Source organism: Aspergillus bombycis (genome assembly GCF_001792695.1).
Source record: "Aspergillus bombycis strain NRRL26010 chromosome Unknown contig00062, whole genome shotgun sequence".
Taxonomy (NCBI): domain Eukaryota; kingdom Fungi; phylum Ascomycota; class Eurotiomycetes; order Eurotiales; family Aspergillaceae; genus Aspergillus; species Aspergillus bombycis.
In genome coordinates, this window is record NW_019170064.1 from 60,949 (window position 1) to 88,875 (window position 27,927).

General features: G+C 53.9%; 7 protein-coding genes across 7 annotated transcripts; 4 read left to right on the forward strand and 3 right to left on the reverse strand.

The window, feature by feature from the left end:
• Positions 1-388: 388 nt before the first annotated feature.
• On the forward strand, positions 389-2,324 carry ABOM_007995 (aminotriazole resistance protein; the record flags this gene model as incomplete). The annotated part of the gene is made up of 7 exons (XM_022535124.1): positions 389-471; positions 519-645; positions 693-739; positions 801-907; positions 966-1,086; positions 1,136-1,772; positions 1,857-2,324. 7 exons carry the CDS (start codon positions 389-391, stop codon positions 2,322-2,324), a joined length of 1,590 nt encoding a protein of 529 aa, XP_022387673.1.
• Positions 2,325-3,949: 1,625 nt separating this feature from the next.
• ABOM_007996 (FAD-dependent oxidoreductase) lies at positions 3,950-5,315 on the forward strand (the record flags this gene model as incomplete). The annotated part of the gene is made up of 3 exons (XM_022535125.1): positions 3,950-4,077; positions 4,154-4,963; positions 5,021-5,315. 3 exons carry the CDS (start codon positions 3,950-3,952, stop codon positions 5,313-5,315), a joined length of 1,233 nt encoding a protein of 410 aa, XP_022387674.1.
• Positions 5,316-5,644: 329 nt separating this feature from the next.
• On the reverse strand, positions 5,645-6,892 carry ABOM_007997 (glycoside hydrolase family 131 protein; the record flags this gene model as incomplete). Its single annotated transcript, XM_022535126.1, has 3 exons — positions 5,645-6,541; positions 6,598-6,731; positions 6,784-6,892. 3 exons carry the CDS (start codon positions 6,890-6,892, stop codon positions 5,645-5,647), a joined length of 1,140 nt encoding a protein of 379 aa, XP_022387675.1.
• A 1,278-nt stretch (positions 6,893-8,170) lies between these two features.
• On the forward strand, positions 8,171-11,416 carry ABOM_007998 (dynamin family protein; the record flags this gene model as incomplete). The annotated part of the gene is made up of 3 exons (XM_022535127.1): positions 8,171-10,069; positions 10,125-10,470; positions 10,524-11,416. 3 exons carry the CDS (start codon positions 8,171-8,173, stop codon positions 11,414-11,416), a joined length of 3,138 nt encoding a protein of 1,045 aa, XP_022387666.1.
• A 720-nt stretch (positions 11,417-12,136) lies between these two features.
• On the reverse strand, positions 12,137-16,415 carry ABOM_007999 (NACHT and TPR domain protein; the record flags this gene model as incomplete). The annotated part of the gene is made up of 2 exons (XM_022535128.1): positions 12,137-15,991; positions 16,047-16,415. 2 exons carry the CDS (start codon positions 16,413-16,415, stop codon positions 12,137-12,139), a joined length of 4,224 nt encoding a protein of 1,407 aa, XP_022387667.1.
• A 1,466-nt stretch (positions 16,416-17,881) lies between these two features.
• Positions 17,882-19,652, forward strand: ABOM_008000 (MFS multidrug transporter; the record flags this gene model as incomplete). Its single annotated transcript, XM_022535129.1, has 3 exons — positions 17,882-18,409; positions 18,475-18,628; positions 18,694-19,652. Coding segments are annotated over 3 exons (1,641 nt in total), but the record flags the coding sequence as incomplete, so codon positions are not given.
• A 480-nt stretch (positions 19,653-20,132) lies between these two features.
• On the reverse strand, positions 20,133-27,631 carry ABOM_008001 (type I polyketide synthase; the record flags this gene model as incomplete). The annotated part of the gene is made up of 8 exons (XM_022535130.1): positions 20,133-21,486; positions 21,538-26,095; positions 26,151-26,274; positions 26,322-26,716; positions 26,768-26,787; positions 26,842-26,958; positions 27,016-27,133; positions 27,190-27,631. The coding sequence occupies 8 exons, from the start codon at positions 27,629-27,631 to the stop codon at positions 20,133-20,135; spliced, it is 7,128 nt and encodes a 2,375-aa protein (XP_022387711.1).
• Between the last annotated feature and the right edge of the window lie 296 nt (positions 27,632-27,927).

Sequence of the window (27,927 nt, forward strand, 5' to 3'; positions counted from 1 at the left end):
GTGATCGACTGGTTGATATTTGGCGCGATCTAAGTACCTGCGGCGATGACCGCCGAGACCACCCAAATTTTACGTACAGCCGCCGCAAAGGTACAAAAAACCAACCGTCCGAGACTCGGAGGATCCGCGGAGGATCCGCGGGCGGTCCGTGATGCGGGAGAAAGTGACGGCCTCCACCAGGCACTTGTCACCCCCCCCCCCCCCAAAAAAAAACATCAAAAATCCAAATAAAAAGCAAATGAGGAAAGAAATCTCAGGGAAAGGGGCAAGATGTACATAATCGCCTCCCTGGACTCTTTTCTTCCATGACACGAGGCTCCTCGCGTTTTTCTCCTCCTTCCCTTACGACATTGTGTCTGTTATTTGCGTCCGCCGTGCTGTTCACGAGATGGGAGCACCACCATGGGCGAGACTGCGCGCTATCCCATACCAAATGGGCAGCCGAAGTCCCTACCTGACTCTAGCCGTCGTGTGCGTTCCCTCCGCCGTTGGGCTTTGTCCCTGACTAACCGCCATAGCTGTACGGCGATGTTTCTGGACCTCGCCAATCTCAGTGCCATCACCATCGCCCTTCCGACAATACAGAAGGAGTGGGGCACTACCGAGGGCGATCTGCAATGGATCATTTCTGCCTATTCGATCACGGTATGCGATTCACTCATTGGATCTGGCTTGGGTGCTAATTCCCTCAGTTCGGAGCGTTTCTGCTGCTAGGAGGCCGAGGGGGGGACTTGTTTGGGTAAGTGTGCTCTCGGAGATATTCGCAAGACGACTCGTGCTAATGCAGACCATCCCACTAGTCACCACCGTGTGCTCCTCTTTGGCATGTCCTTTTTTGCGCTGTTCACCATGGTTTGTGGGCTCGCCCCCAACTTCATTGGCCTGGTCGTGGCCAGAGCCCTGCAGGGTAAGCGATTCCCATCCGCACCCCACCGTGGCGACCCAGCATTGACGTAAGGTCCCAGGCATTGGCGCGGCTTTTACGATTCCCTCGGCGCAGGCCCATATCGCTGTGTGTTTCCCCGAGCCGGCGAAGAAGGCCCAGGCCCTGGGCTTCTGGGGAGTGTCAGGATCCCTGGGGTTCATGTAAGCGGACCACCTCCCAGCCCTCATTTCTTCCCTGACATGTCACCAGTATCGGTCTGATTCTGGGCGGTGTCCTGACGGCATATGTTGGCTGGCGATGGATCTTTTGGATCTCCCTCATCCTGTCCGGAATCATCATTCCTGCGGCGTTCTTCATCCTCCCACGACCCGATCGTGCACCTGCAGAGGAGGCAGCAGCGTCCCCGGATGGCGACCTGGAGACTGGGCAACCATCCGCCCCGACCAACCGCCTGGCGGCAGCCGTCCGGAGAATCGTCACCCGCTTTGATCCGCTGGGCATTGCGCTGAGTGTGGCGGGCATTCTGCTCCTCACCTACGCACTCACGTCCGCGAATACCGAAGGATGGGGCAGTGCGCGTATTCTGGCCCCGCTGATCATCTCGGTGGTCCTCCTCGCCTTGTTCGTCTTCCATGAGTGTCGGACTGCCAACGGGATCGTGGCACCGCATCTGTTCCATTCCACCTCCTTTAACCTCACCCTCGTGCTGGCGGTGAACACGTATGCAGTCCGCCAGGCGTGCACCTATTTCCTGACCCTCCAGCTCCAATCCTACGGCAACAGTGCGATCCACACCTCCGTCCTCTTCATCGCTCTGGGAGTGAGTGCCCTCATCTTTAACACGTTGTCCGGTCGACTAGTGCCCATCCTCGGTGCACGCCTCATGGTATGTGTCCCAAAGCCGATCTCTCCGATCCGCTTCCTCTGCCATCGAGGCGAGAGCACACCTGGCTAACCCGCAGCGGGACAGTTTATCCTCGGATGGGGCTTCTCCATTCCTGGGGTACTCCTCTTTTCCTTCATTGACCATGATACGTCGTACTGGCGGTATACCTTTCCCGGAATGGTCCTCTATATTGCCGGAATCGGTGCCGTATACATCACGGCCAATTTCGTCGTCGTTTCCTCCGCTTCTCGCGCCGACCAGGGCGCGGTTGCTGGGGTGTTCAATGTGGCACTCCAGGTAGGCGGTTCGGTTCTGGGTCTGGCCGTGATCACGGCCATCGCACAGGGCATCCAGCGGCAGTACGGGGATCCATCTCTCCCGAAGGACGCGTACGGTCGCATCGGCTACCAGAGCGCTTACTATAGTTGTGTTATTTTGTGTTTCGTTGCGCTGTTGCTCAGTCTCTTCGCCATTGAGATCCCACCCAGCATGAGGGGAACGGTGTGGAAGAGATTTCAAAAAGAGCAGCCCAGTTCGATGGAAGAAAAGTAAGATTACTAGGCGATAGTACTCAGCTGTTTCGAGTACGCGGGTGTAGGAGTAGTCACAGGTGGCAGGAGTTGTTAGACAGGCGGTCTGTGGTTGAAAAGCATAGAGCATGGTGGTGCAACTAGAACTATTTATAATGCATTAATTTCTTGGCACCTAACGCCTTGGTATTCCGTGGTCGTCCTCACAGGGCTAATAGCTACGGCAATCCAAAGCTGAGATGCCTAGCCTTACAAACGTCGGTCCCAACCATAAGACTATTTATTAGTACAGCTCAGGCGTACTCGACCCTATCCTTCATACTATATCCATCCAATTCTCGTCCACAGTCTGTGGGTTGGGGGCTGTGTTGACCAGAGCTCAGCGCAACCGAACACGGAAATTTATATATCCACGATATGGGCACCTCACGACACCTCAGAAAAGGGACCTAAAGACCGGATTATGGTTGCCTGCAAATATAACTATCGGTGAAGGGTGCCAATCCACAACTGTAGTGAGACGTACATGTGGCGTAGTCAGAAGGATCAATAGACTACCACGATATCGCCACCGATATCATCACACATATGACATATCAACCATGCTGCGGGCCGTGACGAGGATAAGAAAAGCAATCTATCACCGTGCCCTCACACTTGACAAGCCTGGTATCTCAGTAGCTACCATTATGTACCACCCACCAGTTCAGCTGCGTAGGTGTGGACGCTCTTGCTCGTGTATGGAACATGGGATTGATGTGCATTCAAGGGGCCAACTCGGACGGGTTGTCCTTACACACAAACTAGTGGCGGTCAGATGGTCTGTGCCATCGGTCAGGAGGCCTAGTCCCCCTGTCAAAGCGTTGCATTCCATTAGTGCGAACGCTCAGATCAAGCATGGCACCGGACAGCGTTGGTGTCGATCCTTACATGTCGCTGGTTGTGCTGCCAGCAAGATTCTTGAATCCAAGCTACCATCTTCGAGTGGTTAAAGCACTCTTTCACTTGTCACACTTTTGTTACCTACGCGAAGGGGCCCTGACATATTCCAGGCCTTGCAATGGTGGTAAATCTCCATTCCGAGGCGTTCACCAGAATCCCTCCTTATACACAACCACTAGTTCCATACAAAGTTCCGACTCGAGTTTATCTGCGTCATCCATAGAGAGTTAGGGACCGGGTGATCAATCGAACCTTCTCCCCGTCCGTGTCTTCAGAGCGCCAGGTAACCTTGTCGCTGCAACTACGATTAGGCACCCAACACAATCAAGCCACGTCAGCTGGGCATGTCTACGTCATAATCTGAAGCCACTCGCTCCAGATGCATCGTTCACCGCAACTGGCCGACATGGCTGCGGTTCTATTGCGGTTGGACCGGGCCTCGAGAGGCCAGGAGTGGCCGAACAGAGAACTTAAAGACTCCGTAGCCCCGGAGACTCCGTAGGTCGAGCGGGTCCGTGTCTTCAACGTGTGACACTATTCCATCGAGCATGGATGATTAGTCTCTCGAGGATATAACAGAAGCTGTGGTTAATACCTTAAGCGTCTCTTTCTTCGAGATCATCCGGGCTGTGGCGTGTTAGGAGTCGACGGGAAACACGGCGGCAGGAGACTTCCTGATCGGATCTTTGTAACGTTCGAGGCACCATGGCCACCCCGGTGGTTTTGATTATCGGGTGTGGAATTGCTGGTCCTGTTCTTGCAATATTTTACCAGCGCAAGGGGTACCATGCGATTGTGTTTGAGAAAGTGAAGACGCTGGGAGATGCGGGAGCGTCACTGATGCTGATGCCAAACGGGCGAGTATTCGATATCAATCTGCGAAGCCGAAACAGCTAACCAATTGGGAAGGATGAAGGTTCTGAACCTGATTGGCCTCGCCGATGAAGTTGCCAAAGAATCGCTGCCCCTAACCGGCTTTTGGGACGGCGTCTCCTCCGGGGAGACCTTGGGTCATTCAGGGCTTCCCGCGGCCTTCAGAGCCACGTACGGACAGCCAGCAGCGGGGATCAAACGGACCTCGATCAGTTTAATGCTGAAAAAGCGACTGCGGGAGATGGACATCGAACTCCGCGAGGGGTGGAAATTGGAGGCGATCCAGGAGAATGAGGATTCGGTCACGGCGATCTTCGACGGCGGGCGCACGGTAACCGGTTCGTTCCTCATCGGCTGCGATGGCATCAAGGCAGCCTCCCGGAGGGTCATGCAGGAGATGCAAGGCATCCGCACCGGTCTGCCGACCTTCACGGGCCTGGCGCAGGTGGCGGGCGTCTCGCCCACGCCGGAGTCGCTGGACGCCTTCCGACGCGGCAGCCTCTGTAACTGGTACGGAGACGGCAAACACATCATCGCGTATCCCATATCGACCCGTCTTACCTCCTGGGCCGTCACACTCCCCCAGACGCGGGCACACGAAGAGACGTGGCGTCTGTCCGATCCAGCGGACATCGAAGCGCAGCGTGAGACGTTGGCATCCGAGCTGAGTGGTTTTGAGCCGACCGTGGTGGACCTAATCAAGACAGCCACCCGGATTATCAAGTTCGGCCTTTTTGATCGGGAGGAATTAAGCCCCGAGCAGTGGCATTCCAAGCGCTGTGTGTTGGTCGGCGATGCCGCCCATCCCACGACTCCTCACCTGGGCCAGGGCGCGAACCAGGCTTTGTAAGATGACACTTTTCTGGGATACTTAGTGCACACAGCGAACTGACCGTGTTTCAGGGAGGACTGCTACCACCTGATGCAATACATGCCATGCATCGAGTCAGGAGGTGTGGACGACGCGGAGAAGTTGAAATCCTTTGGCGCAGATCTCCCGAGCCTCTTTCAGGCTTACGCAGAAAGACGCCAACCTCGTACATCGGCGTTGGTGAAGGAAGCTCGCGCTCAAGGAGATAGGCGTGTCGTGGCCACTCCGACACGGTGTAAAGAACGTGATGCAGTGATTGCTGCAGCATGGAGCGATCCCAACGCGATCAGGGCCAAGTACGAAAGATTGCTGAAAGAGCCGTTTTAGTTTATTCTTATGGCGTACATATAGTTCCACAATCTGGCCAATTGCTTGGGATAATCAGCGTAGCGAAGTTCCTTGAGGGCTTCTGATTTCCTCGGCTCTGTCGGGTATTACACCACGGGAGGCACGTTGGGATGAGTATCATCTCATGCTAGATATTACTGTCTAAGGTCTAAATGACAGGTCGATTACCATGACTAGCTTTGCGGTATCGATAAACACAATAGGGATAATAAGATAATCTAGTATAAACTGTGTCTGAAGTCCGCATCCTCCACTGTCACAGTATATATGAGGATATGTTCAAAGCGCCTCGTTACATCGGTCCCAGCTCATTCACGGCGGGCGAAGTCGCGCGCATGCACGCTTCCCGATCCTGAACGGGATAGGAGGACCTTCAAAAGAGCCCGGATATCAGTCAAGAACTCCGCGGCAGATGTAGGGCTGGCAAAGGCAGCCGCGGAGGAGGTGGGTGTAGCCACTGCAGGGGTCTTGGTGGGGACTGCAGTCGAGGTAGCGGGGGCAACGCTCGACGACACGGTAGTCGAAACAGGGCTTTGTGTGGTGGCAGCCGTGGTTGGGCCCGCACTGGTCGCAGTGCTGGTTGTGCTTGCAGTAGGGGTAGCGGACTGCGCGGCCGAAGAGGCCGAAGCAGTCGCAGAGGTGGCGGCACTAGATGAGCTAGCGGAGCTGGACGAGCCAGAAGAGCTGGACGAGCCGATCTCCGTAGTAATAGGGCCCTCCTCCACGTAGACGCCGGACCAGAACCAGTCTTCCGCGGCATCGTCGGACTCGCTGCCCGGCAGACGCAGCTGGCCGACGTGCCAGTCCGCGGAGTTGGAGGAGGTCGAGGCACTCACCGGTGCGACAACCTGAGTCAAGGGTTCGGAACCGTTGGATGCCCACAGGCCAACCTTCTGGGCGTCGAAGTCAATGTCGTAGGCGAAGTTGTACCATTGACCTGCCTCCAGCTGGACCGACCACTGTGATTTGCCGTCCGCATTCCAGCTCAGGGTGTTGTCGGAAGAGCCAGATGCGCCGTATTTCAGCTCGGTAAAGTGACTTTCGAAGAACGCAATCTGGTGCTCGAACGATGGGTTGGGGGGATTCGTCTCCTTGGTGGAAAGAGAGAAGTGATAATACAAGTGGCCCGAGCCAAGATCAGCCTTAGTCTGCGGGATAAGCTCGGAGCGCTCCATGGTCTGCCCATTCCAGAAAGAGGTTCCATCCTAAGGCCCAGGGTTAGGTGCAGTGCACAAATGTATCACAATCCGGATCAACGCACAATAGTGATCCGCAGTCCCTGGGCGTCGGCAGCCGCCGGGTTCTTGAATTCGGAGGAAACGCCTAAATACTCGGACGTTTTGCCAGAGCCGTGGATGTACCATTGCCATGCACCGACCTGGTTCGACCAGGACCCTAGCACTGTCAGTCACGGTCTTGTTGAACGATGAGAGGTTCGTGTACATACATTTGTCAATCTCGTCGACGGTGAGGGAAGCATCGGAGATCCCGCTCCACAGCACGGATCCAGCCAGCGTGGAAGCAGGAAGAGCGAGAAGAGTAATGAGTGACTGCATCATGAAAAGCGAGAAGATAGAAATGAATGTATAGAGCTTGTGAATGCGACCGGCACAGTTGGCGAGCAGTTGGGATTGCGGGCTACAGCATCTTTAAAGGCACCATCGGAGGGAGTGGGTCCTGTCAATATTAGGATGAAACAAGGGAGGTGGAAGCTTGTTCCACATTGATTATCCCGTTGGCTCTTCTTGGGAGGCTTGATCCCATAGCCTCTGCAGTCTAGCGCCGGAGATTAAGCACGAGGTTCTTGCAATCTAGAGGTGAAACAACAGCAGCTGGTGGTTGTCTTACCATGTATGGCGTGGGCGTCAACCCTTGATCCATTCGAACTAGTTTCCTGGTTTTACTGGTGGAAGAACCGGATGTCCAGTTCTCAATCACTATGCCTACCCGATTACTCAGATATTCGGTCGGTTTATCTGAAACCTGCATTCCGCAGTCTCGAACCGATCAGTCTTTCCGCCAGTGAAGAACCCTAAAGTGAGGTCGAGAATAATTTGGGGGACGGTATGGCGCTGGATCACACGGTCCTACCGTTTTCTTTCTCGTTCTCGCTTCTTCATTGTACTGATTTTTCTTCTCTCTCGCCTCGCTACTTTGAGACTGGATTTGGACTCTTGATCGCCACAATCCCCGTCGTCAGAATGTTCAGAACACCAATCGCTCCTCCCAGTGGGCGGACAAGCTGAATGATACAATGGATATCGGAGGCCATGACCAAGTCCCAGTCGCCATATTGCGGCAAAGACGCCGCGCGGATGCTCAGATATAGGGACAGGATGGTGTCGTTTCTCACAGCACCTTAGTCGACAATCGAGGTGCACGCGTCCAACACCGCGATTCTTGCCCCGAGATTTGACCCTGTTGCTCCCTCTCTCACTGTCTCGCTTGTTCAATGCTTGGTGTGGCATATCCAGCTGGTACTCGCGATGAGAAGCTAAACGCAGTACGAGACGTGCTAACGACGTGTCCACATCTGACGCCTTGCGACGCGATTTTCCGTATGGCAAATGATCCGCAGTTCTTGGCACGTTTTCGAATTTTCGAATTTTTGCGTGCGACAAATCAAAAAAACCAAATTACGCGCCGCTAATGCATGGTAACTGCGCCGCAACAAGGACCTGCAGCCATTGAAGGGAATTGAGGAGCACCAGGACTTGCGGGAGAAGGAAATAAATGTCCTCCTGGAGCACGCTTCCCCGCTTCCTGTTTTTCTTCTTCCTCTATTCCATGTTTCTCAATGCATTCCTTGTACAGGCCAGTTGACCTTCGCCACCATGTCGCCGTCGCCCCAAGACCAGGCAATGCAACAACTGCAGTCGCAGCAATCCAAATTACTAGACCGAATCGACGAGCTCCGCGCTCTGGGGATTGGCGGCCTGGTCGAACTGCCGCAATTGATTGTCTGTGGCAACCAATCGAGTGGGAAGAGTTCGGTGCTCGAGGCGATCTCACGGGTCCGGTTCCCAGCCAAGAGTAGTTGCTGTACGCGATTCGCGACGGAAGTGATTCTTCGTCGTAGCACGCAGCCCAAAATTCATGTGTCCATTGAACCGGGGGCATCGAGGACCAACGAAGCCGAACGCCAGAAACTGCGCAACTTCGCGCCACAGGGGTTTCCCAGCTGCGAGGATCTGCCGAGGGTCATTGAACAAGCGACAGAATGTATGGGCATCCGCGATGAAGACACCGTCAACTCCGGGTTTAGCGATGACGTGTTGAAGGTCGCCATCTCAGGCCCTGATCAGCCGGAGTTGACTCTGGTCGACCTGCCGGGGCTATACACCTCAACGAGTCGTGCGCAGGGGGCAAGGGGAATCGAGATCGTCCGAGGCTTGACGGAGAAGTACATGAAGAACACGCGCACTATCATCCTGGCGGTGATCAGTGCGAAAACCGATTATCATCTACAGGAGGTACTCAACATGGCAGAGCGATTTGACAGCGAGCGCGAGCGAACGCTGGGTGTTATCACGCAGCCGGACATTCTCGAAGCCGGATCGGAGGAGGAAAACAACTACCTGCAGTTCATGCGGAATGAGAAGATCCACTTGCGACTCGGATGGCATGCGCTGCGGAACCGGTCCTTTGAAACACGCGAAATGCCCGACGACGCGCGAGACGAGATGGAAAGAAGCTTCTTCGAGCAGGGCCGGTGGGCGTCCCTGTCGCGTGACTCCGTGGGCGTCGAGAGTCTCCGGCGCCGGCTCAGCAGCGTTTTACTACAGCACATTCGGCGCAATCTGTCAGGTCTGATCACGGATATCCAGGATCGGATAGTCGACCGCCAGCAGAGGTTGGCCAGGCTGGGACCTGCACGGTCGACCCTGCAGCAGCAACGAGGCTTTCTTCTCGCCATCAGCAGCAGCTTCGAACGCATCACCAGTCAAGCCCTGAATGGGATGTATGCGGATGCGTTCTTCGGCGAATTAAGAGATAAGACGCAGGAGTCTCAGGACTTCCGTCGGCTCCGAGCAGTGATCCGTGAGCTGAATGAATGCTTTGCGGACGCCATGAACACGCGGGGCTCTCGTCGGATGGTCGTGGACGTGTTGATGCAACGCGATCACTTGCCACTGGAGAAGGGCAAAATGTACATGGACGATTGGTCCCCCGAATACATCACGCGTGCGGCGCTGGAGAAAGAAATCGGCGAACAGGCGCGCAAGAATCGCGGGATCGAGCTGCCAGGCAGTGCCAACCAGTGGCTTGTAGGCAGCCTGTTCCGAGATCAGTCCAAACCCTGGGAGGACATCGCTCGCTTACACTTATTGAATACCTGGGAGTCAGTGAAGTACTTTGTCCTGCTTCTCCTCCGGCATCTCACGGATGAATCTACATACACCCTCCTGGTGGGTACGGTTCTTGCCCCCCAGCTGGAGCGTCTGAAGGATGAGTTGTTGAACAAACTTGGGGAGCTTACGGCGTACACGAAGCGCGGACATCCCTTACCGGTGGGAAAGAGCTTTCTGTCGAAAATTCAAGTCGCCCGCACAAACCGTCAGATTGCGGCGCTGAGGAAGGGCCTTGGCCTTGCTCATCCAAGTGCTGCACGAGAGAATAATTCGGAGTCATTCAATGCCGATGATCTAGTGTCGGCTGCTACCAGGATTCAATTGTCCAGCGATCAATTCGCAGTCGCAGAGATCATCGATCAGATGCAGGCATACTACGATGTAAGTACAATGCATGAATGTCCCCCGAGCAAGTCTGACCCGCCCATATCGATAGATGAGTATTGTCACGTTCGTAGACAACATCGCGACCCTTGGCATTGAAAATTGTCTTCTCTGGCCATTGGAACAAATCTTCACCAGTCAAACGGTCAATAACATGGACGACCAGCAGATTCGCGAGCTGGCCGAGGAGGCGCCACATATTCAGCATGACCGACAACGACTGAATCAAGAGCTGAACCAGTTACAGGCCGGTTTGCGCACTTTCAACTTCTTTAATACTGAGAGCCTCTCATTCCAGCGGCCGTCTATCTTTGTGAAGCCGGCCTTGAGACAGCCGTCTCGTTCGCAAGGCCTGGATCCGACTGCTCGATGCAATAAGAGCGAGCCAATGTCCAAAGGTAAAGCTCCGGGACCCATGCCCCATGGTTATCGGTGCTAACCGATTCAACAGGAGACTCGACTCCTATAAAGAGTAGTCCTTCTCAGCCCTTGGCACCGAGCGACAACAGCAATAGACACCCTGCAGCTTCTTCGAGTCCACTATTTGGAGCACCCTCAATTTTTACCAAGAGCAGTTCTTCTCAGCCTATGGCATCAAGCGATAACAGTAACAGGACCACTGCAGCTTCAACGAGTTCACTATTCGGAGCACCCTCAATCTTTACCAAGAGCAGTTCTTCTCAGCCTATGGCATCAAGCGACAACAGTAACAGGACTACTGTAGCTTCTTCAACGAGTTCACTATTCGGAGCATCCTCGGTTTCTACCAAGAGCAGTTCTTCGCAGTCTATAATATCGAGCGACAATAGCGACAGGGACTTTACAGCCTTTTTAACAAGACCACTGTTCGGAGCACCCTCAGTTTCTACCAAGAGCAGCTCTTCTCAGCCTATGGCATCAAGCAACAAGAGCAACAGGACCACTGCACCTGCTTCAACGAGTTCACTATTCGGAACATCCTCAGTTTCTACCAAGAGCAGTCCTTCTCAGCCCATAGTATCAGGCGACAACAGCAACAGGAACACTCCAGCTTCTTCAACGCATAATCCGAGCCCGCTATTTGGAGCATCCTCATCCGTCGGTCCTGGTCCTATGTCCACCGGAGGTTCTGGTACTGGAATTGACTCCAGTGCCACTAATGCCAAGAATGTAAAATCTGCATTTGGGCAACCAAGTGTTCCGACATTTTCCACATTAAAGACTCCCATACCGTCAGACGGATTATTCGGCTCCTCATCTTCTCAAGCAGATGCCGCCAAATCCTCGGGAGGACCAGGACAGGGTTGGTTTGGGAGACCCAGCGTCGCCCAACCTACCGGTGGTTTCAATCTCGGAGGGTCCTGAGATACCCCTGTCAGACATGACCCTAGAAAAGCCCCAGCCACGGAGTGACCGTGCCGGTGAGATCAAGGAAGTCTGTATGCATATAGATGGAGTACGCTTCTAATCCTTGTAATCCTTGGCAAGCACCGTCTTCTTCTCTGAACGAGACCGGAAAGTGAATCGATTTCATCATTGTCATATATGTATGTGCCTACTAGGGCTTTGATAAATATTGTCCCGAGGTTGGTCAGGATCTCCCATCACTCCGTACTTCAGTATTGCGTGGTATGTACGGGCTCCATGCGGATGGCGCGGCTAACCGCTGGCCACGAGGAGCTGCGGATATATATTTAGGTCACGCTGTAGACTATAGAAAATTGGAACCTGGGTCACTAAGAGCGGCATAGGGATGATCGGTATAAACTGGGAGAGTTGTTGATAGGGTACGAGCAAGACGACTGTAGTCTACCTACGCTGTCACAAGAAAGCTGAAAGAATTGATCAAGCACGTAAGAGCAGAAAAACCGAATGTGGAAAAAAAGAAACAAAGAAAAGAAAAACATACAACAGGAGGGATTCGCTGGTGGTCACCCACCCAACTACTAACCTCCCGGCGTGTGGCTTAAGTACGGCTGAGCGGACGGGAAGCCCTGTTTTCCACACCCTGTGGTCGTATGTACTGGCTCTACAGTTGCCGAGACCTATATACACCGGGTCGGCACGCAACAACCGCCCGAAAGATTAAATCCCCCACTGCTGCTTCAGCTGCTGCTTCCACATCTCAAAGTCGACCTCCTCCCCATCCACCAGCATTTTCCCCGCGGGGACGTTCCGAGGTCGCGGGGGAACATAAATAAAATCCTTCACATGTTTCGGATTGCAGATCTTGATCCCCATGGCGCCCTCCGCAAGCAGGTTGACACAAGGTGGACAGAATCCGGTGTCGAGACAGATGGGACACTGATAATAATCATCCAGCGACGGCAGCTCTTTGCGACATGGGCCATCACAGGTCAACCAGTTGGCGTCCTCATCGCCCGCACTGTCATGGTCCAGGGCCCCATGGGGATCGTCCACGTTGTATTTCCCCAGGACTTCGTGATATGCCACGGCGGTCACGTTTTTGACATCGCCCGCGGCCACCAAGGCGTTGAGAAGGTCGAGAAAGCCTAACACGTCGTTCTCAGGATCATCGTCAGACAAAATCGCAAGGCCCCGTTGGATGGATGGCTTGAAGAGAGCCCGAGCTTCCGTGTCTCGCCCGCACAAGCGGTAGTAGATACCTAAGCAAATGGCACGCATACTGGAGACTGTCCACAGCGCAGACTCATCATTGAGCTTCACATGCCTTCCAAGCTTCTCGAGCTTTGCGCCCGCTTCTTCCGCTTGCGGGGTTCCGATTCCGGCCTCGACGGCATCACAGAGAAACTGTTTGGCCAAGGCAACGGAGGCCTTCAGCTTCGCAAAGCCAATCACCGTTTCGTCCTTCGACGATGCATACGTGTTCATGATCCGCTCCCAACGCTTGACGGCCTTGGCCTGATCATGGAGGAACTCGCTGTAGATGCGAGCCAGGGACATGTCGAGCTGCGCGGCGGTGACCGTCTTCGACGCCTTCCGAGCTGCGCGGGCGGCAGTCCGCCATGCCTCCACCATGAAGCCGAGGTGATCGGTAGCCAATGCCGCATCGGCAGCGAGCACGAAGTAACGCGTGTCTTCTTCCGGATTGTCCCACAGCGACTGGGTCAACCTGGAAATGTCTTCGTCCGGAACCGGTGTGTCGGCCAACTGCTGGAGCAGGTCGATGGTGGCTGCATGGTCGTGATTGGCACCGTAATGCTCCAGAAGCACATTGATACACGTGTCGCAGTAGGGTGTTAGCGACTGGGCCCGCTTATATGCCTCAAACCGCTTTTCCAAATCCCCGAGCTGCTGATAGCAGTTGCCCAGCCGTTCGAGACTGGTGTGAATACTGGCTTTGAGTTCCGAATTCTCTGGATCGGATTCAATTTGTACGGATAAGATCTGCACAATGTCCTCATCCAGGTCGATGGCCTTCTGCCATTCCTGCTTCATGGAATAGACGATCGCCATACCCGCTTTGCTCAGCCACATGTCCGGGTCGAGCTCAACGGCTTTCGAGAAGTACTCCAACGCCTGGTCGAAATACGTCAATTGCCGCAAAACCATGGCGCATCGGCGATACCATAGGGCATTCTTTTCCAAATCGCCAAACCCAGCAGCTTCAATGATCTCCTCCGGCGTCGGGTCAAACCTTTCGAGGAAGTTAACCTCCTTGCCCTTCAGGAGACTCTGGTAGCTCCACGCGACAGCAGCCACCGGAGCAGCCAGCCACCTGTCGTCTGCGACCCATTTCTTCGTGCATAACATGACAACCGGCTGGAAGGTCGTGATGGGATCCGCCTGGGTCAAGGAGATGAACGCCTGTTCCTCGGGCGTCAATGACGCCAACACTTCCTCATCTTCCCACCACTGTCGGATGGCTCGCGTATTCGCCTCCGTGGATACCCAGCCCCGATAGCCAATCCAGCCAGTGATCGCGTCTTCGGATCGAAGCGCCACCAGCAGCATTTTGGCAATATCGCGTCGATCCTCCAAGGAGCAGTCCGAAGCGGGCGTGGTAAGGAGATGGTGAACCCAATTCTCGGCCGCATGACGCAGCATTTGCTCCGAATCGTCCGCTTTTTTCGCGAACTCCGGATCGGTAAAGATTCGCAAGAAGGTCTTCAGCACATGTGCCTTCGCGTTCAGGTAATTGACACCCACCGGAACATGGCTTTCCTCATCGGACGCCTTACCTTCCGTTGGATCACGGAAGAAATCGCCAATGGATGCGTGGCAGAAAGTGACGGTCGTTGTTTCTTTGTGCGAGTCAAAATCCGTAAAATTCTCGACATCCTCAAAAGCCTCCTCATCAGCATCTCTCTCTTCCCCTTCATCCTCAGATGCATCGAAATCGGTCTGGTTCGTGGACATCGTCTGCAATTCCGCCGTGGTGAGCCCATCCTCGCGGTTCAGGCTGAAGAAGGAGGCAAATTGGCGTCGCAGGGCGCCTTCCGGATAGATCATACCGTCCCCTTCGGGTGACTTCAGCCTGAGTATGGACTCCACCTCGGCCAGCGTTAAGGGCTGCCTCGAACAGGTCACCCATAGCAGGATCTCATTGAGGAACTCCAGCTCCTCTTCATTCGAGCTAGTCGAGAAGCTGAGGAGAACATGGCGGAGCATTTCTTTGAGGCCCTTGGGTGCTTGGTCCAAAGCCTTCCGAATACTGGACTCGTTCCGTTTCTTGACAAGCTCTTGCAGCATGAGGTTTACCCAGAGAAACATACCCTCCGCTCTCACCGATAGTTTTTCCACAATCTCCTGTCGTAACTTCGCCGACACTCTCCTCAGAACCACAGACTTCTTGATGCTCGTGTGGATATACTGGTTGATATCTTTCGAGTTCTTCTGCGTCGTGACATGAATTGTTGGGACCTCCACCTCGAGACCTTCCAGCAACTGGTCACTGATGTGAGGTCGACCGATCATAGCCAGCTGCAGGTGTGACTCCTGGGCAGAATCGTACAGGTCTTTGGCTAGACTCAGGAATGTCCTCCGCTCGTCGTCGAGCGCTTCATCCACGCCATCGAACAGTATATACACATTGCTGTCGACGTTGGGGTTTCTCACGAAGTACTCGACAAAGAGCAGTCGCCATGCGCTCTCGAGTGTGCTGATGGCCTCGTAATCGTCAATCGCGGCGAGGTGCTTCAGATACACCGGGTCATTTTTGCTGATTTGCAACGCGAGGTCTCGCAAGGCCTGGTGAAACGACCGCGTGCCCGGATTGTCGTCCTTGAAAAAGAAAAACCCCACCGAAGTCAGCGACGTGTTGTGAACCCCCTGCGGATGCAACTCGAGAAGATGGCTGATCATATTCGCCACAATATATGACTTCCCAGCTCCCGGATTGCCCGATATAAACATCACCGGAATATCCTGGGTCCGCCACTCATTGAAGATCCGTTCATCTCGAACCCAATCCCCAGTGCCCGGGATACGGGCCTTATTGATCTTATCATACCAGTCCTGAGCAGAATCCGTCTTCGATGGCCGCAGGATCTTGTTGACATGTTCCTGCAATGCCTTTTCACGATCCTCACTGTTTTCCTGCTTGTTCTCCTTCACCGAAACCAGCAAGGTGCCCAGCATCTCCTGCACCTCATTCACCCGTATATTCACTTGGTTCACCGTCATGCCAGTTTCGATCACGGTGGTATGGGTCGAGGTGACCGTGGCCGACACCCCGTCTACCACACGACCAGTCCGTTTCGACTCGGTCAGCGTCTCGGCCCCAACTAAATCCGCCTCGACTCGGGTTAATTTGTCCAGCTTACCCATCGCCCCCTGGATAGCATCATTGCTGCCAAGCAGGATATTGCGTGTGAACTTGAGCAACCGACCGCGGCGAATGGCTTTCGTCGACAGGGCAAAAATCTCGACCAGTGTGACGAGAATATCGCTGAGCTTATTGCTCAAATCATCCGAGATGGACTCCCGGCTATACGCTTTGAGCCGGATCGTGAAGTCCTAAGCAGGATTTAGACACCTTTGGTTCGTAATCACTGGCGGATTCCCTAGTCACCTTCAATGTACCCATCAAATCCTGGATCGCATCGTAGGACGCAGACACCCCCTTCGCAGCACCCATCAAGTAGGTGACGGCCCCAAAGACAAGACTACTCGGTGGGAAGACCATGGAGGCACCGCCCGCTGCCAGATCGCCGAACAACTGCACCGGGATCATCGCGGCGTTGAGCACGTCGAAGATGGCGCCCCGCTTCTCGCGAAATTCACGGAAGCTGTTGTTCCTCGCGTCGATTTCTTTGGTGAGATCCTCGACATTCTGAATTTTCACCAGGAATTGCACGTCGAACGGCTCGTCGGTGATCGCCTGGTACTTCTGAATGGCCCGCTCGTAGATGGCGGGGATCTGGTTCTTCGGAACCGTCATTGTTGCTGTGTCTCTAGGGAAACAGATGGTCGCTACCTCCGCTCAGGCATGATCTAGAGAGAACCACGGTGGGAGAAAGGATGACACCGGCTTATGGTGGGATCCCTCGCTTTATAGTGATCACGCAACTTTGGGCCGAAACCTCATCCAGAAACGAATGGACGGTGGGGTCTGGCAGCAGGTGACAGTCTTCAGGGAATCAGGCCCCGATTCCTGTCAGATTCTGGACATCTGATCCCATCCTCTGCGGCTGTCAGCATCGCTTGTACCGATTAGCCCTTGACCCCAAGGCACAACGGACCAATGTACGCTGAAGACCTCTGCGGCGGCTGACGAGAGCGGGGTGCTTTTACGAGGGGCTAAAAAAGAAAGACTCTCTTAGGGCTCGAACAGATCGTCGGGCTGCTGATAACTGATGCGATTGGTGTGGCTGCGGTGGGCCGGCATCTAGCGTGCAGCGACTAACGACCGAGTAGGAAATTCCCCAAGACCACGCTTGCTCGACAGACGAAAACCTAATTAAAGGACTGGCGGCGGACTTGAAAGAGAAAGAGGCTAGAGTCTCGATTGGTGGGTGTTTCTCTCGGATTGAAGGCTTTCGCCGCAGCCCTATACGCCGAGCGTCCCAGTTTCCGATGAAAACAACAAATAAAGACAGTGTACCTCCTTCGTAAATCATGTTGATATTCATAACAATCGAATGTCTCTGTATTTATATACATTAGTTCGATCTTCTCATACTACCCGCTCATGACTGGTTGTGTATTCGCGGTTGGACGTATTCGCACAGCAGTGGTCCTCGGTGGGAGGTCCATATGGGCATAGTTGGTGTCCACCCATAAACAAGCACCCTGTGACTTCCGTGGCGATACTATACAGTGTCAGACTCGCCAAGTCATCTAGTTCCGGTATGTCTTGTGGCAGTATTGCGAACTGTCGTGCTGTTCAGTCCTCCGTGCTGATACATATATTTATTGTCCACCGGGTAGCGGTACCGATGCTAGTAGTCCAGTTGAGACTAGCGATGTGTCGAGAGCCCTAAGGGGTGGCTGAACCCTGCTACAGTTTTACTTTCTTTTGCCTCGCCTTCACAAGATGCCTAGAGATTCTCTAGCCACAGAGCGCAAAATAGCGAAAAGATCTCAACACCAGAGACAAGGGACGGGTGACGTCAGGCTGGAGGGTGTGGAGCAAACCGGTGGAGTCGGGAGAATTCGGAAGCCAATGATATAAACATCTCAGCTTCACATAACCGGTTCTGGGATGCCACACTGCAGGCACGATGTAAACATCAGTCGGACCCGTGGAGACAGTGCTCTGCACAGGAGGATCCGCGACATCATCAACGTCATCGATCGTCGTCGGAATGTCGGCGCGCTGGTCGATTAAGCCCACGGTCATAGGAATACAAAAGCTGGGGAAGGCCCACCGCAATCTACTTTGCTCACACTCGACTCCTTGTCAGCTTCATCCCCGCACATAACCGGATGTATTTTCCAGAGCAAGAAGGAACGCATACGGTCCACGCCGAGAGTAGTCCGCCCTCGGCCAATGGCACCGACAGTGAATTGAACGCGCCCGTGGACATCGCTGACAAGCTCGCCGAAAAGCAAAGCGAGCGCTCGGATGGGAAGCGCGAGTTGAAGGAAGCTGATTGTTATGAGATCCTGGGCTACTCATGGCCGCGATGGAAGAAATGGACCTATCTCGCCGCGGTCGCCTTCGTGCAAGTGTCGATGAACTTCAACACCTCGGTCTATCCCGCAGCCGTCAAGCAGCTCTCCGAGGCATTCAATATTAGCGAGCAACACGCCCGGACGGGCCAAATGGCTTACCTGGTGACCTATTCTATAGGCTGCGAGCTGTGGGCGCCCTGGTCGGAGGAGTTCGGTCGCTGGCCAATCCTCCAGCTCTCCATGTTCCTGATCAATGTCTGGCAGCTCCCAGCAGCTCTTGCTCCCAACTGGGGCTCTCTAGTTGTCGCCCGTGCATTGGTTGGATCTCCTCCCCCCCGCTGGTAAGCAAGCATTCGCGAACCGGATGAACTAACATCACATAGGGTGGTATTTCCACTGCAGGCGGCAGTGTCACTCTCGGCCTCATTGCCGATATCTACGAGCCCGAGACACAGCAGTTCCCTCTTGCCTTTATCGTCTTATCCTCCTGTATTGGTACCAGTATTGGTGGTGTGATTGGTGGGCCAATTGCACGCTGTAAGTAAACACTATCTTCTCTCATACGGCCTTCTTGCTAACAAATGTGGTTGAAATTGATGTAGTCCTTGACTGGCAATGGTTCTTTTGGATTCAGCTCATCTTTGGCGTAGTTACGCAGGCCATCATCTTTTTCATGCCCGAGAGTCGTTCCACCATCATTATGGACCAGGAGGCGAAGCGCCGCCGGAAGTCAGGAGAAGACCCGAACATCTACGGACCCAACGAGCTGAAGGTTCCGCGGGTCTCCCTCAAGGAAGCCGGTAAGATCTGGATGCGACCATTCCATATGCTGTTGCGCGAGCCCATTGTCCTTTGCCTGTCCCTTCTATCTGGTTTCTCCGATGCTCTGATCTTCACTTTCCTCGAAAGCTTCGCCATCGTTTACGAACAGGGATGGGGCTTTGGTACGCTTGGGCAGGCGTGGGCGGTCATCCCCATCAACGCGGCCTACTTCATCGCGTACTTTAGCTACTTTCCCTGGTTCATGCGGGACGAGAAGCTTCGTCTCCGACATGGTGATGCGGCGATTCCACCCGAGCGTCGTCTGAAGTGGCTGCTCTTCCTGGCACCGCTGGAACCCATCGGTTTGTTCGGTTTTGCGTGGACAACCTTCGCCGCAGGCGACTCGCGCAACGTCCACTGGATCGCGTCGATGATCTTCTCCGCGTGTGTCGGGATTGCCAACTACGCAATTTACCTCTCCTCGGTGGATTACATGGTCGCCTCCTATGGTGTCTACTCTGCCTCCGCGACGGGTGGTAATGCGTTCGCTCGTGATCTTCTCGCTGGTATCTCAGCCATGTACGCGACGCCCATGTATAGCAACATTGGCGACGAGTGGCATGTCCAATACGCCAGCACCATTCTGGCCTGTCTTTCCTGTTTGGTCGTCATTCCCATCTATATCTTCTATTGGAAGGGACCGCAAATTCGTGCGAAGAGCAAGTTTGCGGCGACGCTTGCCGCGGACAGAGTGCAGAACAACGGCCGGCGTGTGAGCCAGATCAGTGCTGAGCCCTGATTTAGGGTTGAGCGGATACGAATGCATGTAAAGACGGAACGAAATCGCGCATGTTTGCTTCCTTTTAAAACCTGTATATATGAATTATCATGAAGAATTGAATAACAAATGTCTTATGTACTCTATGATGACACCTAAGAACGTGGTCATTGAAAATGTCAAGCCATACTCGCCCATTTGTGAAATGTGGCGCCAATGTCGACCTTCACTATACGGGATTGTGGTTAGATACATGAAGTTTCAATGTGTATAGCTCTTAATCGGGGATCTACTCGATGAGGTCCTGTCAATAGCATTCGAAGTACTGCATGCGTTCTTATAGATCATTCTTTCGCTGAAAAGTAACCTCGTGTGAATCTATTATCAACGGTATGTAAAACTAGTCCTGGCACCGAACTACAAACGGTATTTCGTGATATACCTGTGGCCATGTTCGGTCATCATGGACACAACGTAGTCCAGGAAATACCCTGGCACTGTTTATTCACGGCGTAACTTATTCACAACCCGTTGTGCCAACATGATCAAACTATTGGCGTTAAGGACATCAAACGTCGTCACTTCAGCCCCCATCTGCGCCTTGATCCAATTGCGCAGTTCGACCATGGAGAGAGAGTCCAGCCCATAGACCGAGAGCGGTTGCCCAGGCTCAATCTGTTGGTTTTCATTATAGCGCAACATCCGCGCCAGCCGAGTGGCGAGGATGCTCAGACACGGTTCGTGCAGTTCATCGGCCGCTGCACCAGCGCGAATCATGGCGTGGAACGATTGGAGTGCGGCCCCGAGCTCGTCGGTCGGCTTTCCTGCGTTGGCCTGGGAGTTGGAGTTCCCGACAAAAAGTCCGCGGAAGCGAGGATCAGATCGCAGCCCAGATTGAGTTGGGTCTTGAGGCACTGCGAGCCCAGTTATGAGCCGGGTTGGGAACTCCGAGAGCCCCGAATTCGGCGGGCAGGTATACTGAAGGAACTGCTGCCGGAGTGAACAGTCCACCATACAATGGAGCACACGTTCAGGGATGCCAGTCAGTTCCTTGGATGCTTCAAGGCGCCGAGTGAGGTCCTCTGATTCAGCCACGACCCCAACATCTTCCACCACACCCAGGTTAATCGTCTGGGCGGCAAGTCCCATGGAGCGTCGATAACCGGCGAAGGAGTCGAGGAAGCTGTTGGCAGCGGCATAGTTTGCTTGGCCTGGGCTTCCCACTACACTCGAGATGCTGGAAAGGAGGAGAAAGAAATCTAGTTCACGGCCGCTTTCGATGGAGACATTGTGCAGGTTCCATGTGCCTTGGACCTTGCCCGTAATGGATTCGTGAAACTCGTTGATCGTCATCAGCTCATAGGGTCGGTCACGCAAGAGCATCACACCCTGTACAACACCCTTGATGGGAACAGGGGCTTGTAGGAAAGCCTGTCGCACGTCGGAGATGCGCGACACATCCCCGCGGCAGTCATATACTTTGCATCCAAGAGAGTCACAATTGGAAATGACCGCTTGCGAGCGAGAATCTGCACATCCGCTACGGGACATCACCACTAAATGGCGGGCGCCTCGCTGGGCCAGGTGCAAGGCTAAGCTACCACACAGGCCTTTGAGACCGCCTACAATGAGATAGGCAGATCCGGCATTGAACGTTATATCCTGGCGTAGAGGGCGTACCGGTGCTGACAGTCCTTCCGTGGTAGCCATCCCGTCGATCACCACCTTCCCAATGTGCTTTCCACTACGCATATAAGAAAAGGCCTCCGTGGCCTGCGTGATCGGGAACGTTGTAATCGGATTGATAGGGTGAACATGACCTTTGATTGCAAGATCAAAGACACGGCGAAGGATACTGATGATAGCGTAAGTATATCAAACCCCAATGCAAATCAAGTGAACATACCTAGGCAATTTCCGTAATAGTCTTGGATGTGAGAGATCAACAGCACGGAAGGAACAGCCCCGGTCGAAAGGCTCCATGGATAGAGTGTTACGTTCCACCATGTCTCTCTTGCCAAGTTCAACCAGAGTTCCACCCGCGGCACATAGTCTCCATGTTGCATCGAGCAAGTCTCCCGTGATCGAGTTGACGATCACATCGATTCCCTTCCCATCGGTGGCCCTCATGATCTCAGCAGCAAACTTGGACGATCTGGATGAGAACATGCGTTCGTACGGGATCTTGTATGTGTCATGTAGGAAGCGACGTTTTGCATCACTACCAACAGTCACGTAGATCTCAGCTCCGACATACTGAGCTAATTGAATACAGGCAATACCGACCCCTCCCGATGCAGAATGAATAAGGACCGACTGTCCGGGTTGCAGGTCTGCCATATCAAACAGGGAGTAGAGCGCCGTGCAGAAGGCGACTGGAATGGTAGCTGCCTCGCTGAAGGACATCGTCTTTGGGATAGCATGTGTGAAATCTAGTGGGACCTGGATACGGTTGGCGAAGGCTCCCTTCTCCATGAAGACGACAGGAGCCCCAACGATAGTTTTGTCCTTAATGTTTGATCCAACCCGACGAATGATGCCCGACCCTTCCAGACCGAGTAGATGCTCATTCTCGGGTACTATGCCCATCGTAACAGCAACGTCTTTGAAATTTAGGCCAGCGGCCTGGATCTCAATTTCAACATGATCGTCGGGGAGGGTGTCGTCCGGCGTTTGGACGAACCGTAGGCCTTCCAGAGTACCGATATCCTCGGCTACTAGACGTGTGATGGCACCATCAGGAGACAATGATGCCTGCACAAATCCCTCCCTCCACGATTTATTTTCATGGTTGAGAGCTTGGTAGGGTACGACCCGATGGATGTGTAGGATACCGTCTTTCTCGACATATTCACTATCGGGCACCAAGCCAGCTTGTCGCACCTCAAGTTGCTCAAGAAGCAGAGGAAGATAAACCAATGCTGCTGACGCATCTTGACTTTGTATATCCAATGTCATTAGTCCTGCCGCGGGATCCTCGGATCGGATTGAGCGGAAAAGCCCAGCAGCTAAGGCACTCCCCGGCTCGGACGAAGAAATTTGGGCGCCTCGAGTCACCCAGAGAAGCTTACAGCCGTTCGTGATAAGGTGACGAAGGCACAGCCACTGTGCCTCATTAATGTGTACGAGGAGGGGCGAGTACAACTCATCCAGAATAAGGACAGGCGCACCGGCTGGGACATTTGCGGTCAGATATTGATGCTTGGTGATTTGCCACCCTGCCTTTGTCAAGCATTGTTCAGCTATAGGGGGAAAGACGGTATTCTCTTCCATAGAGATGACATGTAGCTGCTTTGCTGCTGGAGGGGCGCGGTCTGCAACTACTAGTGGTGTGCATAAATAGGTTGCCCATGGTTCAGATGGAATGGAAAGCACCCTTGCGAATGTCATATTCTCAAGCACGTGGACCAACGAGGAGTCCGAGTGAAGCTTAAGACTCGCCTCTGCGTAATCGGTTGCCAGTATATAGCCATCAAGCGAGAGTAGGTTTTTCACGGCCCCTGCGATGGCTACTGACCGTGGAGGCAACGGCGAGACGGCCTTCAGTATTATCAAGTCAAAGCTTTCCTGATTCCCCACACCCAAGTGGCTACATTCGAGATCCAGAAGCTGAAAGGAGGCATTAGCTTGATCGCGATACTTTGATTCCACGCCAGAAAGATTTGTGGCATCGCGGGCCACATAACGGTATTGGCACTGCAAGTCAGCGCCTGGCTCCAGTGATTCAAGCCACCGGCTACCGGGTTCGCGAGTTCCCAAATCAATCTCAAGCACCTTCAGGGAGGGCCTTTTATGAATCATCAAACGAAGAATGACGGGTGTGAGATTCGCGTGTACTCGTCCAAGTTGCTGGATAGCCTCCTCGTTCAGCGTGGAAATATCTGGCTTCAGAACATCCTGGGTGAGGGTATGCCGATTGACCGGATCAATGCCTAGATCAATCCGATGGCTCGATAACCCGGTCATTCGAACCAGTAGCGCGCCACTCGTTGGATCATATACGGAAGTACTTCCAAGATAACTCTTCTCTGTATCTTCTCTCCCGCGGCCAGAGTAATAGCTGGACGCAACCGCGATGCCCGCGCGTGGTCGATGGGTAGGGTTGATTATGAAATCATCAACCATGGCGGGAATTAGGGTTTCAGCCATTCTGCTGCGGTCTCCAGCGATGGCTGCAGGTACAACGGCTCGGAATACACCATCCAACGCAGCCGGATGCACGGGATACAAAGACTGAGGATCATGGGCTGAAGGAGGGTCGGCTAGTGTGATCAACGAGCGAGCCCGTCGCTGCCCAGTACGCGATTCCACTTTCTCCAACAGGTGGAATGCGGGCCCATAGTGATATCCCAGCTCGGCGCACGCCTTGGTCCACAAGTGGCCGGGAGACGCATGCTCGAATGGCGCAATATCTGCCGCATCAGCCGGGTCCAGGACAGGCTCTTGAAGGCGGATCAATCCAGCTGCATGTTTTGTAATGGCACCCTCCCGGTGAGAGGAGATCGAGAACTCAAACCAGTTCTCATTGCTTCCCGGGAATGGGTTCATTGTAAGATAGATCTCGCTCTCGACGTCTTCATCCAAAACAAGCGCTGCATTAAATCGGACATTCCGCAATTGGTAACCGAGCTCGTTGGAGAGGGGGAATGGACCGCTTGGTGTACGCATACAGCCGGTCTGGTACATTGCCTCGACCGCCATTGCGATGTATCCTGATGCCGGAAATACAACGTCGGTCCCGATTAGGTGATCCTTCAACCACGGGAGAATACTGAGATCCATGGTCTTCTTGAATGTGGGATGGAGCCACGAGGTGCCGAGGACTTTACTCCCCAGCAAGTCATGATGCACAAATGGTCGAAATCTCCAGTCCTTGCTGGCCTGCGTCTCGAACCAGTACGGTGTAGAATGGTCCCAACAGTAGTTCGGCAGGTCTACGATCACCATGGGACGGGTTCCTTTGCTGTCTGCAATGACCCTCTCAAGGTCGATGGGAGCACCCGCGAGAAACAGCTGGCCGGCCACTGCGAGTGTGTTATGAATTGAGTCGGAGCCTCGATTCAATGCTGAAAGATACGGAATCTTGGATGCTGCCCCCTCGAGGCCCCTTTGAATCTGTGTGATAGGTCCTTTGAGCGCACCATGAGGCCCAATTTCCACCAGCAAAGTGGCCGACGACTTGCCACCCAACATAGCACGAGCCGCATCCTCGAAGCGAACAGGAGAGATCATGTTTTTCTTCCAGTATTCAATGCCCGGACGCACCATTTGTTGGGATCCCGTGACTGAGGAAAACATTGTCACGTCGCCTGATAGTGGGGATTGCTGAGCGATTGATGGGAGGTCCCGGTTGAGCAGATGCTCATACATTTCACCAATGGTCTCCATATATGTGGAATGGTAGGCCAGGTCTACTTGGAGCATTCGAGCAAACACTCCACCCTCCGTGAGTCTGGCTTTCACTTGCTCGAGCACCGAGGAAAGCCCAGATAAGGTCACGCTTGCAGGGCTATTGTAACACGCAATCTGAACACCTTCCAACCCATCGAGGTAAGGCGCGACCTGCTCTGCACCCAACCCCACCGCAAGCATCCCAAGAGGTAGAGTGTCGTTGGGCTGCCCCTTCTGAGAAGCCATGCCGCGATGGTATGCGACAACGATCGCTTCAGCATCGCTCAGATAGCCAGCCGCGTACGCAGCCGCAATCTCACCCGAGGAATGACCAAGAACACTGGTCGGCGAGATCCCCCAACTTCGGAAGAGTTCGACCATTGCTATCTGCAATGCAGTGACCAAGGGCTGGCTCAGCTCCGGGTTGCGGATATGATCAGGGCTACATGGCCCGGTCAATTCGTCATATAAGGACCATGTCGGCCTGTTCGGCAGACGCTGCAAGACAGTATCCAGTTTCTCCACACACCTCCTTGCCACAGGAAATGAGGCCAGTAGCTCTAGGCCCATCTGCGGCCATTGTGCTCCTTGACCGGTAAAAACAAACCCTACTTCTACCGCATTGACACTCTTCTTCCCGTAGACCACCTTTGTGGGATCGAGATGTTTGACGTTGTCGGTAATGAGGTAACCTCTGTGGAAATGCTTGCTTCGGCGTACGCCGAGTGTGTAGGCCACATCTTGGGCATTGAGCTGTACGCTTGGGCTGGCGCAATGCTGCGAGAACTCTTCAATATAACGTTTGAGAGAGCTCTGGTTGTTTGCCGAGAAGCATAGAATATATGGTTGCTTCGCAGCCTCTTCCACGACGGCAGAGTCTGGACTAGGAGATGCGTAGGATGTTTTGTGAGCTGGGCAGTAATCCAAATGAACCACTCGGGGCTCTTCCAAGATGGCGTGAGAGTTGCTGCCACCAAATCCAAAGTTGTTCACCCCTACACGTCGAAACGGGACGTCCTCGGGGAACGGGATGACACTTCGACTAACCTTCACCTTCAGCCCGCTGAAGTCGACTGTCTGGTTTTAGCACCCTCTCCCAGAAAGCCTCGCGCATTCCATGTTACTTACTGTTGGGATTCGGCGTTTCGAAAGTCGGATTGCCCGGAATGAGGCCGGTTTCCAAGATCATGATCGCTTTCATCAAGCCGGACAAACCCGCTGCGGTCTCCGAGTGCCCGATATTACTTTTGATCTAAAGCGCCCATTAGTGCCTGTTACGACAAGATGCAACCTCCATACCGATCCAATGTGCAGTGGTCTATCATGCGCCCGGGACCCTGCAAAGACCGAGGAGACGCCCGCCACCTCCACCGGGTCTCCAGCCAATGTGCCCGTTCCATGGCATTCGAGGTACGACGTGAGAGAAAAGTCCGTGATGTTGGCATTCTCATACGCAGTGCGTACCGCGGCGGCCTGGGCATCGGCGCTGGGAGATGCAATACCAGGGGTGCGACCACTATGGTTATTTGCGGTGCCTCGAATGACCGCTCGGATTGGGTCGCCGGCCTGTACGGCATCATCAAGCCGTTTCAAGATCACGGCATTGATTCCTTCGGCCTTGATATATCCGTCTGCCTTGGCGTCGAACGTGTGGCAGCGTCCTGTTGGCGAATGGGTGTTTCTGATCGGCCCAGCTGCACCAAGTCATCAGTCGCTGAATCTGGCACCGTTTCTGTTGTACTTACTGTCACAGCCATATTCGGGGCTATATTGTATCAGCATATCTCTCTCGGAATGTGGTGATGCGAGTATGGCTTACTGGAGGACCAGGTTGGATGCCGCGATGACGGCTCCGTCAATCTCCCCGGTTTGAAGGAATTTGCATGCCATGTCGAGCGCCACCAGGGAGCTGGAGCATGCAGTATCAAGGGACATACTGTCTCCTTATGAGCATTCTTGTACTCGGACAATCGGGTGCACGTCAACAACGTACCTAGGGCCTGTGATGCCCAGGAAGTGACTAACGCGATTGCTCAACATTGTGCCGGAGCCACCAATGCCGGCATTGACTGGTCTCGAGTCTGGATCCCGTGCGAACACATCCCAATAGTCTAGCTGAGTATCAGCATATCGTTGCGATCCGAGAGAAGAGACGATATTTCTATACCTCCAGGGTGGCCTCCGACGAAGCAGCCATACCTTTGGCCCGCTAGCGACTCCAATGGAAGGCCGGCATTCTCCAATGCTTCATAGATAACCTCAAGGATGATCCGTTGTTGAGGGTCCATGGCCGTTGCCTCCTGTGCGGAGATGTTAAAGAATGATGCATCAAACTTCGCTGGGTCGACGGATTCCATGAACATGGCGCCAGGAGAGCGCATTGTTTTCGGTCGATCCGACCCATCATAGAACGCGTCCAGGTTGAATCGTGTCTCTGGGACCTTGGTGTCTGCCACACCTCCGTTGACCAGGAAATCCCATAGCTTCTGAGGGGAATCGCTGTGTCCGGGTAGTCGACATGCCATGCTGACGACTGCGATCGGCTCCTGGATGGATCGAATGGGCCCCCCCGAGAGGGAGGAGTCCGACGTTTGTGGTGTCATCGCCATGATACACGAGGATATGTGATGCGACAGGCAACGCTTGATAGAGAGTTGAGGGACCCTGCGGTGGACAGCTAGATAAACGGGCGAAGTCCCTCAGCGTATCCCACATGGACTGGCTCCATTCGTCATTTTCTTGGCGAATCCCTTAGCTTGCTTGGTTTCCTCCAGGATCTGCATCCTGACATGTGTGAAGAATATTCCGCGCACGAGGATTGGCCATGATACGCATCGCTCGGATGCTGGGTTCCGCGCCTGGTCCTCTATCCAGAAGTCTTAACTTTACACAAGACTCAGCCACC